The sequence below is a fragment of the Saccopteryx leptura genome, chromosome 4 (genome assembly GCF_036850995.1).
Source record: "Saccopteryx leptura isolate mSacLep1 chromosome 4, mSacLep1_pri_phased_curated, whole genome shotgun sequence".
In the NCBI taxonomy this organism is placed as follows: domain Eukaryota; kingdom Metazoa; phylum Chordata; class Mammalia; order Chiroptera; family Emballonuridae; genus Saccopteryx; species Saccopteryx leptura.
This window is the reverse complement of record NC_089506.1, coordinates 53291849-53306970: the sequence shown is the minus strand read 5'-3', so window position 1 is coordinate 53306970 and position 15122 is coordinate 53291849. Positions and strand designations below refer to the sequence as shown.

Here is a 15122-nt window from a genome sequence, read left to right as displayed (position 1 = left end):
ACAGCAGACCGAGCAACCCCTTGCTCAAGCTGGCGACCTTGAGCTGAAGCTGTGAGCCTTGCTCAAACCAGATGAGCCCATGCTCAAGGTGGCGTCCTAGTTTGATGCTCTATCCACTGCACCACTGCCTGGTCAGGCACCCTGGCTTCTTTACTGGTGCTTTTACCCAAACCTTTATTCCTGAAGGGTTTGAATGTTTAAGTGTACCTTTTGTTTTGGTTGCTATAGTTTTTTTTAACCTTTGGTGCTGGAAGTATTAGGTTCACCAAGAGAAATTACATGAGGCTTAGGGAGGTAAAACAATGGACTTTAGAAGAGCATCTGGGTGCAGATGGGCTGAGGCCAAAAAAGGCGTCAGCCTGGATCAAAGGGAGTCTGGGGGTTTAGAGGGTTTGAAAGTTCCTGCTGACATGTGTTGTTAGAGAACTGGTGAAGCTTCTTCTGCTTCTTGGAATTTAGGGGGGTCAGCCTGTGATCAGTTGGTACCGGGAACACCAGAAAGGTGTTGACAGCCTTTGGGTCTCTCAAGCACATCGTTCCTCTTGGATTAGCCCAGCGGTTCTCAACCTGTGGGTTGCTGGATCAGACTGTGGTCATTGTGACCTGCAAAGTCCTGATAAAAATGGGAGTTAGGAGGGGAAAAATGGAGCTGTCTTTGATCTACCTAACAGGAAATACTTAAGAATGTAGAAAATCCCCTGGCTTTCAGGTGTAGCCACCACTGTGTAGCAGCAAAAAAGCTCCTTGATAATTGAATATTTATCTATTTGTTTATTTTCCCGTTCATTTTAGTGCCATAATGAGTACAAAATGGTGAGGTGGCATTGTCATCTTCCAATTCATTGGAACCATTGTATATCTCCTTGTGGAAGCATTTTTACCCTTTGGGGAATAAGAACTCCAAAGCATCAGAGCTTAAGCTGCCAGGTCTGGAAGCAAACATTTTGTAAGTGGATTATTAAGTATAGTAATGAGAGGCACCAGTCCCTCTTCTACTTCTTGATTCCTGGACCCATGTATTCTGGCTGTGGGGGAGATGGCACCACCTAATGGCCTGTCACTGAAAGCATAACCTGGAGCCTGCAAAGTAGTTTCTTAGGGTTTTGTCTCCCACTTGGTGCTGCCATTCCACTTTTCAAATGAACATGCTGCTTCTGGGTGAAGGAGTATGTTCTAAGACCAGTTAATTCTATGGGCACGAGCAAATTGCTGCACCTTCTTTGCTGTGAAGTGAGTAAACGTGTTTCCTGATTAAATACAAAGCTGTGTGGAATGCCAAGATGATGGACAATGCATTAGTGAGTCTATCAATGGTAGTGCTGGCAGAAGCATTACAGGCAAATCTATATGCTGAATATATGAAGGTGATCCATTGTGGAAGAGAACCAGTGTAATCAACCTGCTACCAGGTGACTGGCTTGTCTCCCTACCTTCACCCCTTATGGTGCTGTATTGGGAACTCAGGTTTGTTCTCTAGGGTTGTCAGATTAGGTCTCTGGCAGATTAGCTTTGGTAAGCAGTAGTCTGTTTTTGATTTGAACCCATTGATATCCTCTATCTCTGCCATCATGGCCACTTTGTTTATGGGTTCATTGCACAGGCACTGGTGTCGAGGAAAGGAAGTTGACTGATAATCATGAAGAATGTCATTCTGTATCTGATTATTAAGCTTCTCCTTTGTAGTCGACGCCGTTTATAGTTGATGTGCTCACCTAGTCTGGCTGTGGTGGTGAAGTGCTGCTACTTAAGCTTCAGCTACTGGAGGATCCTGTCATCCCCACAAATCAGAAAGCCCAGCCCCTGTATCTGTCCTACGAGGGAAGTGACCATAGAGCTTTGAAAAGATTCCAGGTGATCCACTAATATATTTCTCAATGCTTTAGTAAATGGAGTATCTGCTAAGCCTTCTCATGGAGCATAGGTAGGAGGTTCGTGTGTAATGGTCCCCTTGGTCTAACACCTTCAGAATCCATTTCCACACATGTCCCATGGGTTTCTGTTAGTTTATCGTCCAAGTCTTGGAGGTCTTTTGGTGTATAATTTATTTTCTTTGGTCATAGTGTATACCTATCTAGTGACACCAGGAATGGTTAGGGTTGGCTTTAATGGAAATGAGTATCCACTTTCATGGTATTTGCCCTACATGATATTATCCTAAGAATTTTAAACAGTGGAAGACTAGTCTCCTTTGGTGTAGAGGGCGAGCTACTTCTTTTGGTAAAAGAGGCTCTCCAGAAGGACTTGGGGGTTTAAGTTGATTAGTTTCATCTAAGTCTAATTAAATGTCTTCATTCTAAGTTTAGGGTCACATTCTTTACTAATACATGCTCTAAATTTCAGAGGAGAAACTTGGTGACACTGTGAATTCAACTAGTATTCTTTTAATTTAACAACACTCAAAAGTGGACTTTATGTTTTATTTTCAGCTAAATTAGCTCTGTGGGCACAAAAAATAAGAGGTTGTTTTAGAGCTGCCATGGAAGCTGCTTGTTATTTTTTATTTTTATATTTCTGTGTAAGTGAAGACCCATCAGGGTGGTTAATTCTTTTGTGAACTGGCACAAAATTTCTGGTGGACCGGCAGTGGTCTGTGATCCGGCAGCTGAAAACCACTGCAGTGTACTCAGAAGAATCTGCCCCACATCTCAGTTCTCTATGGTCTCGAGCGGAAACCCCTGGGTTTCCAAGCATGCTCCTTGGAAGCAAGTTAGCACTTGCTTACTGAAAACCACAAATGATATGTTGATTAATTTTGATTCTAATACCTGCCATGGATTACTAGTATCTTGTTTTTTATTGTCAGGAAGTTCAGCACTGCACTCAAGCTCGAGGGCATGACCAATCCAATTTTCCACTCCCATCTTCGTGGGTCTGTCTCCTGGGATCACTCCCAGTACCAGCTGTGTATAAGTATGGGTCTTCTCGGGCAACAGAAACCACATAATAATTTTAAGAGGGAAGTTTAACATGAAGAATTGTTAAGTTGTGATAGGCGTGTAATTATAAAGATGTAAAGGGAACTTTAAAGGATATTCTAAGGCTTAAAGACAGTCCCCAAGGAAGGGTCAACTTAGAGTGGGGACTCCCTACACTTGGTTGGGGTCCAGACATCATTGGAGAAGGGATAGCTCTGTAGCTTAAGTTTCTCGTAGAAAAGGTTGCTGAGTTGCTGGGTCAAGAGCTGGTCCGCAGTAGCTGGGCAAGCAGGAAACAACCCTCTCAGGTATAGTTAGGCCCAACCTGGTTAGCCTTAGGCAAGGGGAAGTTGGGGTGCTGTTGTAGGTATGAAGCCTGGAGTGCATGGTGTCCTTGCTGGGAGGTGGTGCCTGGCCACGGCTGCCAGGTTGCTGAGGGACTGGGCCCCTGGGCATATGGCTAGGGCAGTGTACCACTGGATGTCCTCCCCATGAGGGACTGGGCCCCTGGGCAGATGGCTGGGGCAGTGTGCCACTGGATGTCCTCCCCATGAGGGACTGGGCCCCTGGGCAGATGGCTGGGGCAGTGTGCCACTGGATGTCCTCCCCATGAGGGACTGGGCCCCTGGGCAGATGGCTGGGGCAGTGTGCCACTGGATGTCCTCCCCATGAGGGACTGGGCCCCTGGGCAGATGGCTGGGGCAGTGTACCACTGGATGTCCTCCCCATGTGCACCAAGAAGCAGGAGCCAGAAAAAAGGAAAGGCAGCAACTGGAACCAGAAGGTGTCCTTGCAATTCCCCTTCAGAGCCCTTTTCCGACAGTGTAACATTGTGCTGTGGAAAGAAATGCTTAAGAACTCCAGCCCATTTCTTTACAGCCAAGCACTAAAGAATGAACTCAAAGCTGAGAGGCAGCACATTGATAATTGTAAGGTTACCGACTTTTTTACAACGAAAAGGAGGACAAAAATAAATAGAAGAAAACAATATTGTAAATAAAAGAAACATTTTATTCATTCTAACAATAATACACTATAATAAGATAAATGCATAATAAAAACATTTGTAATATTTTATATTGTAATTATGCTTACATGCCTATTAATTTTTAATAATAATTGTAAAGAAAAAAGTACTCATTTAGATACAAATACGTCACATCACATGCAATGGATCGACTTTGCATCGATTGAATATGGACATTTACAGCTTAGTCTTCCAATATCAAAAAGGAGGACTACATGTAGGAGGACACTTTTTGGGGGAGGACGGAACTTACAAAAGAAAGGCTGTCCTCCCTAAAGGAGGACGATTGGTCACCTTAGTAATTGGCTTGGTCAGTCAGATAGTGGTGTTCTACTCACAGTTCCTCAGTAGCTCCCCATTTTAACCAGTGAAGCTGGAGCCGTACATAGGTCTCCTACGTTGACTTCATGTACTGCTGTCTCCCTGTTGGCTCTGTGGTAGCTATTCCGGCCTCCCTGCCGTTTCTGGAACATAACCTGGCACGTGGCTGTTTTAGGGCCCTCACACTAGCTGGTTTTTCTTGGAAAGCTCTTTTCCCAGATATCTGCATGTTCAGTTCCTCACTTCCTTCAATTAAATCTTTGCTCAAACGCTTTTTCAATAAAGCCCAGCCTTCACCACCTTATTTAATACTGAAAGCCCAGTAGTCCTGACCCCATCACATGGTTTTACTTTTTCCAGAGTACTTTCCCCATAACATGCTCTGTAATTTACTTACTTCTTATGTCTGGCTCTTCCCATAATGTCAGGCACTGTGAGTGGCAGAGGTTTTTGTTTGTTTTGTGCACTTATCCCGAATACAGTACGTACTTAGAATAGTACCTGGTACATTGTAGATGCTCAGCAAGTACTTGAATATTTTAGTGGACTCTAATCATTAAAGTGAGAGTCTAGTTTAACAAAGCAATTCTGATTTTGTTCAACATATTTTTACTAGTTCTGTGTTGTACATTTTCCCTTTATTTTATAGACTAGTTAAAATCTTTTCACGATGGTTGATACGATCGATGTATTTTTGGGTTGCTTATATTCTATAAAATGAAGTGCTGTTTGTGCTTTATTGTTACTTTCTCTAAGTCACTTTTCAGCTCCTGTTACTTTTCTCATCTTATAAATGTCTGAGACAAATATAGCTTTAACATTGTATTCTTTAGAATTAAATTTGGTCCATGGAGATTTAACTAATTTTTTAAATTTGTTTTTAGGTGCTGAATGTGGAGTAAATGCAGATGTTGAGAAACATCTTGAATTGGGCAAGAAATTACTTGCAGCTGGACAGCTAGCTGATGCTTTATCACAGTTTCATGCTGCAGTAGGTTTGTATCTTGGAAATAAAACATTCAGTGGCCATCTTTGTGAATTCTAATTAATAGTTATTATTTTTTAATTGATTTTGAGAGAGAGAGGAGGGAGAGAGAGAAAGAGGGGGCGAGAAGTGGGAAACATCAACTCATAGTCGCTTCCTGTATGTGCCTTGACCAGGCAAGCTCAGGCATTTGAACTAGCGACCTCAGTGTTCCAGGTTGATGCTTTATCCACTGTGCCACCACAGGTTAGGCAATAGCTATTTTTTTGAATAACATTTAAATTAAACATCACTTAATGTTTAAATACAACATTTAAAAATATTTACAGGATTCTGGGTGAAACAGATTAGTAAAATAAATGCATGACACTTGAATGTATATAGATTTCCAGGTATCTGAGATTTACTACTATAAGTGCTAAGAATAATGCAAGATAATTTTGATAGAAGACTTTTCTTAATGTATTACATAATTTTCTACTTTCTTAAAAGATTTCACTAAATACAATTTAATTTTCTTGATGACACCATCAATATAGTAGTTTTCTGGTGAGTTGAATTGTCTTCAGTGTAGCAGCATGGTAATTAAAAAATACTGTTATTGTCTTAAATAAAGCATGTCTTAAAAAAATATGATTCTTTCCTACTACCACAGGAGTATTTGCAGAAATTTATGCTTTCTACCTATTTTGTACTTTATTATTTGCATTTTTAAATTCCACAGTTAGCAGAAACATTAAGGTCTATGGCGTATTGTTAAAGTAGTTTAAAATGACTGCTTATTTTCCTTTAGCTTCACTGCCACACAAGAATTCTTGAAATGGCTCTTCCCCCAAATACGCTATAAAATATTGTCTTCACTGAGAGATGTACACTAGTGAAGCTAAAGTAAAGTATAGCTGTGAAATTCAGTAAAGGGCAGAAGTGAAACATTTGGTGCTTTCAGAATTTGAATAAACAATGTCACTTTGTTTATAATTTGGCAAATAGCAGTGATTTTCAAGTGGTACACATAATTTCTGAGGAAGACCTGTGTGGTGTGAGACATTCATCATTTTATTTTATGTAAAACACTGATTGTTCATAACTAACTGTAGAAAATAAAAGTTTAATTTATATATGACGACAATATATAATAGATAATGATGGTGTAATATTATGTCGTGGCTTACTGAATCTCTTAGGAGATGCATATTTATCAGGAAAGAAGTGTACATCCTCTATTTCAGTTGTCTTATTTACCAAACATCAAATTTAGTGTGGTCTCATTGGCTGCTTCAGGTAACTCAATGAGTTGGTCGGAGACTCTTTTTTTATTTTTTTTATTTTTTATTTTTTTCTGAAGTTGGAAACAGGGAGGCAGTCAGACAGACTCCCGCATGTGCCTGACTGGGATCCACCCGGCATGCCCACCAGGGGGTGATGCTCTGCCCATCTGGGGTGTCGCTCTGTTGTAACCAGAGCCATTCTAGTGCCTAAGGTAGAGCCATCCTCAGTGCCCGGGCCAACTTTGCTCCAATGGAGCCCTGGCTGTGGGAGGGGAAGAGAGAGACAGAGAGGAAGGAGAGGGGGAGGGGTAGAGAAGCAGATGGGTGCTTCTCCTGTGTGCCCTGGCTGGGAATTGAACCTGGGACTCCTGCACGCCAGGCTGACGCTCTACCACTGAGCTAACTGGCCAGGGCCAGGAGACTCTTAACTAACAATGAATTCTAGATGAACACGTCGTATATGCTTATTGCTGTAGGTCATAGAGCTGCTTCAAAATGTACACTGATCTTTTGTGGTAAAATATCATCCATGTTTAAAACATTGCTTTAAACTGACTATATAAAAAGTTCATTAAATATTCATTCATAAAAATGTTTATAGCTCTCAACTTCTAAATTTTGTAATGTACTTTATTTCTTTAACTTTATCTGATTAGAAATTGATGTTAAAGTTTATAATAGAATTTGGCTAGCAGCACTGTATCAACAAATCGTTTTTATTATAATGTTCCAGACTTATATGGTTGTGACACCCTTCATTTATATTTTTGAAAAATTACTTGGTACATTTGAAGATTACTTGGGCGTGGTATGTTTTATGATTACAGTTTTACACAATAAAAGTTTTATTAAAACAGCATACAAATAATTGTTTTTACCTTGTGGTTTGAAACTTTTTGTATCCAGCACATAAATATTTTTGGTAGGGGTTTTACGATCTGGAACTTATTGGGAAACATTCTTGATCTGTTAGAAACATTATGATTTAAAGAAGAGTGTTGATTATCACTTTTCACATAGTCTTCTGAAATAGTGCATCTATTTTAAAGCAATGAAGAGTCAGATACAGGGGGAGGGAAGGAAGGAGAGGGGGAGGCGTACAAAGAAAACTAGATAGAAGGTGACGGAGGACAATCTCTCTTTGGGTGATGGATATGCAACAGAATTGAATGACAAGATAACCTGGACATGTTTCCTTTGAATATATGTACCCTGATTTATTGATTTCACCCCATTAAAATAAAAATAAATTTATAAAAACAAAACAAAACAAACACACACACACACACAAAAGAGTCAGATACAAGTTTTGTTTAGAAATTTATCATTAGAGAAGACTGCAGTGCAGGTGTGAAGATGGCTCCACCTCTCATTTCTGCAGCATGGTCTTATGTTCTGTGGTTCTGAAATTAATTCTTGGGTGTAAGATTTTATCTTTGATAGATCTTAGGTATATTTGGCATGAATGAATGTCTAAAGTAGATTAAATGGTTGGCATGTTTGAAATGATAGTATTTGTCATTTGCTTGGTAAGAAAACCAGCATCACACTTATGTAGTTCTGCTAAATCAAATGTCAAAATCATGTCCACATATATGTCACTTGAATATGTGGTGTTTTCTCATGACATTTAAACCTCACTTGTGAAGTGGGGATGGACATTGTTATTAACATTTAGATAGAAGGAAAGGAAGAATGCGCTAGTGACTTTACAAAGCTCATATTCCAGTTCAAAAGATTGCGGTGGCACAGTGGATAGAGCGTCGGACTGGGATGAGGAGTACCCAGGTTTGAGACCCCGAGGTTGCCAGCTTGAGCACGGGCTTATCTGGCTTGAGTGAGGGCTCATCTGGCCTGAGTGCGGGCTCGCTGGCTTGAGCGTGGGGTTGCTGGCTTGAGTGTGGGATCATAGACATGACCCCATGGTCACTGGCCTGAGCCCAAGGTCGCTGGCTTGAGCCAGGCGTCACTCGCTCTGGTTGAGAAGCAGATAGTCACTTCTGTGTGCCCTGACTGGGAATCAAACCTGGGACATCCACATGCCAGGCCAATGCTCTACCATGAATCCAACTGGCAAGGGCCTAATTTAACCATTTTAAACATATTGGTCAGTGGCATTAAGTGCATTCACATTGTTGCAAACTATCACCACCATCCATGTCCAGAACTTTTTCATCATCCCAAACTGACACTACACAATAAATAGTTCATTTTGATAAAAAAATTTCTTTTGTTACTTACTGACTTTATTTCATATTCCTTTTCTCTAGAGAGAAAAAGGGAGAGAGAGAAAGAGAGAGAGAGAGACAAAGAAACATTGATTTGCTGTTACACTTAATTTAGGCACTCATTGGTTGATTCTTTCTTGTATATGCTCTGATGAGGGATTGAACCCACAACCTTGGTGTATTGGGATGGGTTCTAACCAGCTGAGCTACCCAGCTAGGGCCTGTTATTCATTTCTGATCCCCTTTCCTTCCCAGCCCCTGGCAACCACCATTCTAATTTCTGTTTCTGTAAGATTGACTACTCTAGGTACCTCATTGAAGTGGAATCATACAATATTAGTCCTCTTGTGTCTGGCTTATTTCAATTAGGATAATGCCTTCAAGGTTCCTTTGCGTTGTAGCATACATATATCAGAAGGTAATTATTTTTTAAAGGGCTAAAGATTAATGTTCCATGGTGTGTATATGTCACATTTGCTTTCCATCTTGGGCGTTGTGAATAATGCTTCTGTGAGCATGGTATACAAATATCTATTTAAACTTCGCTTTTAATTTCTTTGGGCATATACCCAGAAGTGGAATCCTCATCAGTATACTTATTTTCTTCTTTCTTTCCTTCCTCTGTTTCTTCACTACCATTTTAGTTGGAGTTTTTGAGGGAACAGAGATCGTACATTCAATATATCAATTTAGATGGAAGTCTATAATTTTCTGAAATCCTGTGAATAAGGCCTCATTTTCAGTCAGTATTCCACTTAGGAAAATTTTGGTAAGGACAAAGTTATGAGTGAATACAATTAGTACTTCAAGCTAGAGGCTAGTAAACTTTTACTCTAAAGCAGTGATTTTCAACCTTTTTTGAGCCACGGCACATTTTTTACATTTACAAAATTCTGGGTCACACCACCTACCAAAATGACACAAAATGACACTCTAATACAGTACATATTATACATATAGTTAATAGTATAGTTTCTAAATGTATTTATACTCACACCTGACCAAGTCTCACGACACACTAGTGGGCCGCAGCGCACTGGTTGAAAAACACTGCTCTAACGGGCCAGATAATAAATGTTTTAGGCTTCGCAGCCATACAGTCTCTGTTGCATATTTTTCTTTCATTTTTTTTACAAATTAAAAAATATATTAAAAATATTTAATTTTTTTACAACTTTTAAAAAAATAGAAAAAATTTTTTTATTTTTATTTTTTTATTTTTCTGAAGTGAGAAGTAGAGAAGCAGAGAGACAGACTCCTGCATGTGCTCAACCGGGATCCACCCGGCAAGCCCACCAGGGGGTGATGTTCTGCCCATCTAGGGCATTGCTCCATTGCAACCAGAGCCATTCTAGCACCTGAGATGGAGGCCATGGAGTTATCCTCAGCACCCGGGCCATCTTTGCTCCAATGGAGCCTTGGCTGCAGGAGGGAAAGAGAGAGATAGAGAGGAAGGAGAGGGGGAGGGGTGGAGAAGCAGATGGGCGCTTCTCCTGTGTGCCCTGGCCGGGAATCAAACCCAGGACCTCCACACACTGGGCCGATGCTCTACCACTGAGCCAGCTGGCCAGAGACATAAAAATATTCTTCACTTTGTGGATTGGATTTGGTTCAGAGGCAACAGCTTGCTAACCCCTGTTCTGGATTTATTTGCAGTGATCTTGTTAGGCAACACGACTCATTTTTGATGATGAAATACTTAATAGAATTGCAAACTCTAATATTGTTCAGGGAATTTGTTTTTTTTAAATAAATCACTGAGTGCTAATATTTATTATTTTAATTTTCAGATGGTGACCCAGATAACTATGTTGCTTACTATCGGAGAGCTACTGTCTTTTTAGCTATGGGCAAGTCGAAAGCAGCACTTCCTGATTTAACTAAAGTGATTGAATTGAAGATGGATTTCACTGCAGTAAGTGCATCTAAATTTTCTTTAAAGGAGAATTTAAGAGAACTCGGAGGAGGTATTTTGTTTCTTAAGGTGAAGATTGGCATGTTGGGCATAGCTGGAGGATATAGAAAGTCACTGTGATGTAGTGGACTGGACAAAGAGAGACCTCCATAGTCCCTGGCATCAAAGGTCTGGGAGAAAGGTGAGCAGTGTGTGCGTTAGATAGTTTTGGAAGCTTGGCAGTGATGTTTGCTTTGTCATTTAGAATAGTATTTTTCATCCTCTAGTTCACAGACTGCTGCAGGTCTGCCAGAAATTTCATGCTGGTCCATGAAAGAGTTAACTACCATGATGGCGCTATAATCTTCACATAAGCACCAGGGTAGTTAACTCTTATGTGGACCACCATGAAATTTCTGGTAGGCTGGCACTGGTCTGTGAACCAGTGGCTGAAAACCACTGATTTAGAAAGACCTCTGTGGCTCAGTGGATGGAGCGTCAGCCTGACATGTGGATGTCTGGGGTTTAATCACTGGTCAGGGCAAACATGAGAAGCCACCATCTGCTTCTTTCCCCTCCCTTTTCTCTCTTTTCTCCGTCTTTCTCTCTTGCAGCCAGGGCCTCAATTGGTTCAAGCGTCAGCCCCTCCCAGGCACTAAGGATAGCTTGGTTGGTCTGAGCATGGCCTCAGGTGCTCAGGATAGCTCTGTTGATTCAAGCATCAGCCCCAGACTGGGGTTGCTGGATGGATCCTTGTTGGGGCACATGCGGAAATCTATATCTCTTATCTCCTCTCCTCTCATTTAGAAAATCAATCAATCAATCAATAAGTAAAAAGACCTCTGTGTGGAGGATGGAGAGGTATAGGGCAAGAAGTGAGGCTGAAAAATGAGTTCACTAAAAGGCTGTTAAATTATAGGCTGTCACGTAGCAGGAACAATGAAGAAAAAGAAAAGGGGTTAAATCAACTAAGCAGTGGTGTGTAGTGAGGACACTGCTGAATTAGTATTCTCCTCTGAAACCAACACACAGACTTCAGAAGTGGAGGAATTTACAGTCTACTGCAGGGGCCCCCAAACTTTTTACACAGGGGGCCAGTTCCCTGTCCCTCAGACCGTTGGAGGGCCGGACTATAAAAAAAAAACTATGAACAAATCCCTATGCACACTGCACATATCTTATTTTAAAGTAAAAAAACAAAATGGGAACAAATACAATATTTAAAATAAAGAACAAGTAAATTCAAATCAACAAACTGACCAGTATTTCAATGGAAACTATGGGCCTGCTTTTGGCTAATGAGATGGTCAATGTCCGGTTCCATATTTGTCACTGCTAGCCGTAACAAGTGATATGACGCGCTTCCGGAGCTGTGATGCATGCGTCCCGCGTCACCGGAAGTACTGTATGGGAGCGAGGCCGCCACATACAGTACTCCAGGAGCACAGGATGCATCTTTCACTGACCACCAATGAAAGAGGTGCCCCTTCTGGAAGTGCAGTGGGGCCAGATAAATGGCCTTGGGGCTGCATGCGGCCCACAGGCTGTAGTTTGGGGATCCCTGGTCTACTGGTTTATTTTGACAATTGGCAGGTCATTGAAATGGCTTAAAATAACAGGATCAATTAGATGATTTCAGAATTAATTTAGTAACTCATTTATTGTTTATATCCCGCCATATAGCAGAATGAATTTGAGATGGGTAAGAGTTTGGTTTGAAATATTACTATTTTAAGATGGAATTCCCAAGTGCCTAATTTTCTTTAATCTCGTACTTTACCCAACTAAGCACAATCTTTCACAAAGGTTAAGTAGCTCATTATCCTAGTATTACGGTAACTGTTAGCTGGGAACCTTTAATATTGAAATAGGTTTATATCTTTTTTGTGTATATTGATGTATTTAACAGAGGATTAGGGAAATTTTACATATCATACAATTCATATATAAGTTTTAGTGGAATATCTGTGATTTCTCTTAAAATTTTATTTTAATTTTTTAAATTACAGTTGACAAACAATATTATGTTAGAAATTAGACATTTATATACCTTACAGAGAATTCACCCTGGTAAGTCTAGTACCCAGTTGACACCATATAAAGTTATTACAATATTATTGCCTCTTAAAGTATGGCTGTGCTATAATATATTCTACATCCCTACGACTGTTTTTATAACTGGCAATTTATATTTCTGTAATCCCTTTCACATTTTTCACCCTTCCCTCCAACCACCTTCCCATCCGGCAAACATCTATTTGTTTTTTGTATCTGTTTGTTTATTTTGTTTTTTAGAGTCCACATATAGTTTAAATCAAATGGTATTTGTCTTTCTCTGACTTTTTTTCACTTAGCATAACAGACTCCAGGTCCATTCATGTTGTCACAGATGGGAGTATTTCATTCTTTTTTTTTTTGTATTTTTCTGAAGCTGGAAACGGGGAGAGACAGTCAGACAGACTCCCGCATGCGCCCGACTGGGATCCACCTGGCACGCCCACCAGGGGCGACGCTCTGCCCACCAGGGGGCGATGCTCTGCCGCGACCAGAGCCACTCTAGCGCCTGGGGCAGAGGCCAAGGAGCCATCCCCAGCGCCCGGGCCATCTTTGCTCCAATGGAGCCTTGGTTGTGGGAGGGGAAGAGAGAGACAGAGAGGAAGGAGGGGACGGGGGTGGAGAAGCAAATGGGCGCCTCTCCTATGTGCCCTGGCCGGGAATCGAACCCGGGTCCCCCACACGCCAGGCCGACGCTTTACCGCTGAGCCAACCGGCCAGGGCCTTCATTCTTTTTTTTATAGCTGAGTAATACTCCAATATATATATAAATAAGTACCAAATCTTATTTGTCCATTATATATCATGGACACTTGAGCTGCTTCCATGTCTTGGCTATTGTAAATAGTGCTGAAGTGAACATAAGGGTGCATATATCTTTTCAAAATACTGTTACGGGTTTCTTTGGATAAATACCAAAAGTGGATTTCCTGGGTCAGGTGGTAGTTCTGTTTACACTGTTTTCCATAGTGGCTACACCAATTTGCCATCCCATCAAGAGTGCACTAGAGTTCCCTTTTCTTCACATTCTTACAAACACTCATTTGTTGATTTACGGATGATAGCCATTCTGACAGTTGTGAGGTGACAGATCCATGTGATTTTAATTTGTGTTTCTCTGATGATTAGTGATGTTGAGCATCTTTTCATATGTTTGTTGGCCAAACTGTATGTCCTCTCTGGAGAAATGCTTATTCAGAGCTTCTGCTGTTTTTTATAAATCAGATTATTTGTTTTTTTGGGTTTATTTGAGTTCTTTACATATTTTGGATATTAACCCCTTATCAGATGTATCATTAGTGAATATCTTCTTTTATTCGGTAGCTTGTTTTCTGTTTTGATGATGGCTTCCTTTACTGTGCAAAAACATTTTATTTTGATATAGCCCCATTTGTTTACTTTTTTCTTTTGTTTCCCTTGCTTGAGGAGACATATCCAAAAAAAAATTCCAATAACAATGTCATAGAGTTTACTGCCTTTGTTTTCCTCTAAAAGTTTTATGGTTTCAGGATTTATATTTAAGTCTTAGTCCCATCTTGATTTTATTTTTGTATATTGTTTTGGAAAGTGATCTAGTTTAATTTTTTGCATGTATCTGTTCAGTTTTCCTAACATCATTTACTGAAGAAACTGTTGTTACCCCATTGTATATTCTTGCCTTCTTTGTCATAGATTAGTCGACTATATAGGTGTGGGTTTATTTGGGGGCTCTCTGTTCTGTTCCATTGAGCTGTGGTCTGTGTTTATGCTAGTACCATGCTATTTTGATTACTATAGTCTTGTAGTATAGTTTGATATCAGATAGTGTGATACTTTAAACTTTGTTCTTTTTCCTTCAGATTGCTTTCGCTACTGGGGGCTTTTATGGTTCCATTAAATCTTTGAATTATTTATTCTAGTTCTGTGAAAAATGCCATTGGTATTTTAATAGGGATTATATTGAATCTGTAAATTTCTTTGAGTAGTGGGGACATTTTAACAGTGTTAATTCTTTCTCTGCAAGAGCATGCTGTATCCTTCCATTTATTTGTGTCTTCTTCAGTGTCTTACAGTTTGCCAAGTAGAGGTCTTTTACTTCCTTGCTTGAATTCCTAGATAGTTTATTCTTTATGATGCAATTGTAAATTCTATCGTTTTCTTAATTTCTTTTTCTGATAGTCATTATTGCTATATAAAAATGGAATTGATCTCTGAATATTTGTTGTATATCCTGCTTAATGAATTCAATATTAGTTTTTTTTTTGTTTGTTTGTTTTTTGACAGAGAGAATCAGAGAAAGGGACAGATAGGGATAGACACAATGGGAGGGAGAGAGATGAGAAGCATCAATTTTTTGTTACGGCACCTTAGTTGTTCATTGATTGCTTTCTCATATGTGCCTTGACTGGAGGGTGGGGGCACAGTGACCCCTTGTTCAAGCCAGCGACCTT

General features: G+C 40.2%; 1 protein-coding gene across 1 annotated transcript in view; it reads left to right on the top strand.

Moving 5' to 3' along the window:
- DNAJC3 (DnaJ heat shock protein family (Hsp40) member C3) overlaps positions 1-15122 on the top strand; it is an 81928-nt gene that overhangs the window by 14650 nt on the left and 52156 nt on the right. The window contains exons 2-3 of the mRNA XM_066380677.1: positions 5148-5258; positions 10535-10659. Of these exons, the coding sequence (XP_066236774.1) occupies positions 5148-5258; positions 10535-10659 (236 nt within the window). The remainder of the gene's footprint in view (positions 1-5147; positions 5259-10534; positions 10660-15122) is intronic.